General features: G+C 46.6%; 1 protein-coding gene and 1 pseudogene across 4 annotated transcripts in view; both read right to left on the reverse strand.

Moving 5' to 3' along the window:
* The window catches only part of SLC14A1 (solute carrier family 14 member 1 (Kidd blood group)), a 49531-nt gene that overhangs the window by 14835 nt on the left and 29535 nt on the right, over positions 1–5161 (reverse strand). For all 4 annotated transcript variants that reach the window (XM_019652900.1, XM_019652904.1, XM_019652901.1 and 1 more), the window contains exons 2-3: positions 2983–3139; positions 2211–2400 (exon numbers count right to left, since the gene is read on the reverse strand). In XM_019652900.1, the coding sequence (XP_019508445.1) occupies positions 2211–2400; positions 2983–3139 (347 nt within the window). The remainder of the gene's footprint in view (positions 1–2210; positions 2401–2982; positions 3140–5161) is intronic.
* LOC109388295 (rho GDP-dissociation inhibitor 1-like) overlaps positions 4996–5161 on the reverse strand; it is a 6892-nt pseudogene continuing 6726 nt past the window's right edge.

Genomic DNA, 5161 nt, shown 5'->3' on the forward strand with positions numbered 1-5161 from the left:
CAGTGTCACTGGCCCTCATATGTGGGATCCGAACCGGGGCCCTCTGGCATCCCAAGCCAGCTCTTAACCAACACGCCACTCGGCCGGCCCCTTATTATTTCTTTTAAATCATTAATGGCTGGTCTCTGACTTAAATAGAGCTTTTAGATGAAACTGTTTCCGAAGTGTGATTTTCTTGGTAAGAGATGTAAGATTCTTGAAAAGGAAATTCACTTTTATAGTGTCTTTGATCTTGTAAACTAAATTAATCTTCTAACTTAGCATATATTTCCATCTTCCCGTGCTTCCATTTTGTTGTCTCCAAATATTATATATTTCCAAGTTATTATAAATAAAAATAATTATTTTTCTTTTACTTGGCAAAGCACTCCATTTAATGAAGTGCACATTTAGCACCTAATATTTTCATGGGCTCTTTTTTTGCTTCTCAGCATTTACCCTCACTTCTAAAAGTTGTCTTATGGGGAAGTTTCTACTCCTGGCCAAAATGGTTCCCATGACCTAATTGGGAACTAGAAGCCCCAAGTGAGAAATGGAACGATTTCTATAGAATGAGCCCCAGGGCTGACAAGCCAGGCTCCTAAGGGCTGAGAGTTGGCAACACCTGGCACCACGAAGGGCCCAGCAGTCAAGGTTGAAGTCTGCAGGGGGGCCGTGGGTGTGAAGATGATAAAGTGAGTGGGTGAGGTTGAATGCAGGGCCTGAGGGGGAGGTGATACAGCCAGTGAGCCACACTGCAGGGGTGGTAGAGGATGGCACGAGAGCTTCATCATGGCTTGTTTTTAACTGGAGCAGGAGGCACCGGTGCAACAGCAAAATGATGTCACTTCTTGGAAAGAGCGTTAGAGGTGGGACTCTCTGTGTAAAAATCCCTCATCTACCCTAAATAATACTTCGGGACATGTGGGACGTGATGGAATTTGTGCTGGTTTAACCCAGCAAAAGTGATAATGCCCTTCAGAAATTGGGACTATACACGATGCCAGTGGAGAGGTAATGCAAAGACTTAGCCTCTCAACAACTGACTTTCAGAATTAATGCTTGGGTTTGATCAACTCACTTAATGGCAATGTCTACAAATTGTGAACGCCATGGTGAAAGCAATAAAAAGATGTGTATTCACTTGAAACAGAGGCTTGCTATTTTAATGCAGTCTTCGGACCGAGGAAAATAAAAAAGAGATTTGAAAACTAGCACATTAGAATATGGCTTGTCTTCTACCTGATAAGGAAAATGGGTCAGCTTTCACTGGAGGAAAGCAATGAATAAATATTTGATATGGTGCAGTCCTGGACTACATCTCCAAAGTGGAAAGACCATTTCTTGATGTGCACTGGAATAGGGTTTAACCTAAGAAACAAAATCACCCTCTACAGAGAACAAATTAGGCTCCTTGCACCTGATGGAAGAAACAAATTGGGCTCCTTGGACCTGATGGAACACAGCAGTTGCTGATTCTCCCCAGATGAATCTCCTTAGGCCATTCACAGTAAGAGTTACAAGACCTGAGTTCTATAGTGACAATCCACTGGGGATTAATGCATTGTTCTTACACACTTGGAAGACCGGCAGCCTCCTTGAAGGACCTGGTTAGTCGGAAGCTTTCCACATCCCGGGTGGGAATCAGCCCATCACTTCTTCCATGACAGATCAGTTTATAAAATTCACGCTATTCCTAACCTAACATAGTTCAGAGGATAGCCTAATACTACCTTAAGTCAGTACTCGCTAACTTGGAATTTGTGGTTATTCATCTCTGTAGAAGCTGAACTAACCTTTATACTGTCTATGAAGAATGAATTTACTAAACAAATCATGGAAACAAGATATAATGGGGATTAGCATGCCACCAAGACTTTTAATGAACTCACGCATTTTTGCTCAAACAAAATGCTGATGATAAATAATTGATCATTATTAAAGAAGATCCCTTTAGAACCACTCCTGGGAATTATTTGCAGCTTAGCTCTGGTTACCATACACTGCCATGAGAATCTGGCATCATTCAGGCTGGCCACTTATTCAGGTACCTTGAATAAGAGGTTATAAATGATACTCTGACCTTTCACTAAAAGCAAATAAAAAGTGTTCTGTGGAATAAAAGCTGTTTCTCCTGGGAAGGGTGGGGTTTTATTAGTGCTGCCCCAAGCCCCTGGTTGGCTCCTGTGTTCTTAGAAATGAGAAGAGCAGGCTTGGATGGACGCACTTACCTGTCCTGACTGAGCAACAGGGCTGTTGCGGTAGAGACCACTGTTCCCACGTAGCCATTGAGAGCCAACCAGGGGCTCTGGACCAGGAGTCCCACCATGATCAGGATTCCACTGATGGGGTTGTTGACCAACACCACCTGGGATATGCCACGAAGAACCCAATCAATGAACTGGAGCACCTGGGGTTTATCTGGAAGAGATGAGATGGGCAGAGATAAGGAAGTGGCAAAGCAAATGGTGCCCCTTCCCAAGTTTAGGGCCCCCTTGAGCAAAATCATCAAAATCCTCTCTGATGAAGCTGAAATTTGTTTTTTATATTTTTTGAAGCTTTTTTCCCTCTAAACCCTTTTCCCTTTAGTGGCACCCAGATTCTTAAAAGCATCCAGTTTCTTTACGCTCAACCCACACTGTCCCTACTAGAAGCTCAGTTCCAGAAAGCCTCAAATGCACCTATTTACCATGCTTAGAAGTACAGACTCTTAAGCCAAAGGAATGAATTACCAATGGTAAAATTTCAGATTTTAAATACTGAAATTACAAGATGAAGCCAGTTGCCCTCCTCCGATATAAGCAGGGCCCTGGCCTTGAGCACCGTCTCCATAAAAAAAATTTGAAGAGGCTTGCAAGTTAGGAGATAAAAAGTTAAAAACTGGAGAGGAAAGAGATAGAAAGCAGGTGAATATAATTAAAGAGATGAGTGGGAGAGCCAGCAAACCATTTCTCCCAGAGCCATTTCTCCTCCCATGTCTCCAAGGAATGGAAGCATACATACCTTTAATCCAGTTGGCAAATTCTTTCATATCACCGGTGATATAGCCAAGTGCCTTGGGGAGGCGTCTTCTTCCTTGCCATGGCAAAACCTGGTTTTCACCCCGGTCCACTTTAACCATAGTGGGGCTATCCTCCATGGCTGTCTCTTCCTCTGGCTCCTTGAAAAAAATGACAGAACTCATGAACACCCTAATGCAGAACATTCCAGTTTGTCCAGCATCGGGCCTAGTCACAGCACCTATGGAGGATGAGTTTAAAGGCACTTCATCTGGAGCATGACATCCCACTGTACTAAGAAAGCACCATTTTCCTCTTGAAATATTGTCATGGAACTTATTACCCAAAACCAAATTCCATGCTACCTTTGTCATGACTGTCATTCAGGCTACCACGAAAAGGTTCTGGTATTTAATTTTGTAAGTTTCAGTTTCTAATTCAATGAACATTTATAAGCACCTATATCCTGCACTCAGAGATCTCACTTGGCCTAGTGGAAAAAACTGAAAAACAGTTCATTCAACACAGTGGGTCCAATAATACTTTAGAAAGAACATCACATGATTAAGTTTTATGCTGTCAATTAAAGGAGCCAGGTATCCGGTTACAAAATGGCACTCACTAAGGCAGATCAATTGGCTACTTTCCAAGACAAGCAACCTTTAAAATCAAATTTTACAAAACAAGGTTTTATTTTTTTAAAGTTTGAAAGGGAAAAAAATTTAAAAAACAGTTTGTGTGTGTCAACACAGTTTAAGAACCCCTTTATACACACTCTCCAAGTCAGATTGCTTGAATGTGTCCTCATATCAGGCAACTACCTCAGATATTCTTTTTTTTTTTTTTTACCTTCAGGGAAGTTTATTTCCTGGTCAGAAAAGGAGAAGCACCGACAGGCTCCTGTGTGGTCCAGCCCGGGTCTGACCAGGAATGAGAGGGAAGGGGAGGCACAGGGGACGACTCTTGATTGTGCACGCTTGGTCCCAGGGTTGTCCTGGCTGGATGTGGGGAAGGCCTGCCAGGGATCTAGGCACCGAGCCTAGGGGTAGAGGTGGCAGGCCAGTAGACCCAGAGGATGGCACATATGGAGGCAATAAATACAGACAGGCCAGTCATGCCACTACAGGCTGGCCCGGGGGGACAAGTAAGGCTCGGCTGTAGGCTTTGTCTGCCGAGGGCTCTTTGTTGGGGCTGTGGACTCTGGGTGTGGGTGTTGCCTGTTGGGACAGACAAAGCAAATACGTGAGGACTCCCAGCCTCCCAGATGGGACTGGAGGCGACTTGAGTTTTGGCATTTTGGCTTTCCCCAAGTTCCTGGAGCTGTCCCCATAGCAGTGGCTGGGGAAGGGGGAGAGGGCTGGCCAGGCCCTGGCAGGCCTGGGAGCAGCAGCAGTGTCCCACTATCCTGGGCCTCAGGGACTGCGGGTGGGGTGGGGACTGTGGAGACCACATGCTCATGCAGACACAGGGTCAGAGGTTAGTGATGGCCCCAGAACACATTCTGCATGTTAAGGCATCATGGTTAGACAGTGACGGAGATGGATGAACTGACCAGGGAGGGGTGACAGCTGGAGGATGACCTGCCCCTGAGGCCCTGCGTTGTGCACCCCACCCCCACCCCGCAGGGGAGATGAGGACAGTCATGGCAACCGAAAAGGCCCTGGGGTACCTAGGCACCCCACAAGATCCCATTCAATGTACCACTCCCTTGGAAAAGCCAGGGCCTCAGGTAGGGTTAGAACAGGTAGGGGGACATGGAGGGACAAAGGGGGAGGCAGAGACCTGGGCTGCAGCCTCCCTCCCCCACAGCACAGGCTGAAGCAGCAATGACACTAGGCCACCCTGGAGGCTAGGGCCTATGGGCTGGGGAGGGCTGGGCTGGCCAGGATTCCAGGGGGAAAGATAGCAACAGGCAAGGGGCTCTGTCAGGACTTTGGTATGGGGTTGGGTGGGGGCTGGGGTGAGGTAGGGCACGTACATCCCTCCATGCATCGCCCTGCCTCCCCCCATGCCGGGCTCAGTCCTTCCACTCATTTTTGATGGTAAGGTTCCACTCCCCGGACAGGTGGTCGGTTTTGTCATTATCTGTGAAGCGGGACTTGATGTTGCAGCTGCCGAGAGCCAGCGTGCCCTTGGGTACCTCCTCCATGGGGGTCAGGAACTAGTATTCCTCAGCCCAGAGC

This window comes from Hipposideros armiger, unplaced genomic scaffold (assembly GCF_001890085.2).
Source record: "Hipposideros armiger isolate ML-2016 unplaced genomic scaffold, ASM189008v1 scaffold_189, whole genome shotgun sequence".
Taxonomy (NCBI): domain Eukaryota; kingdom Metazoa; phylum Chordata; class Mammalia; order Chiroptera; family Hipposideridae; genus Hipposideros; species Hipposideros armiger.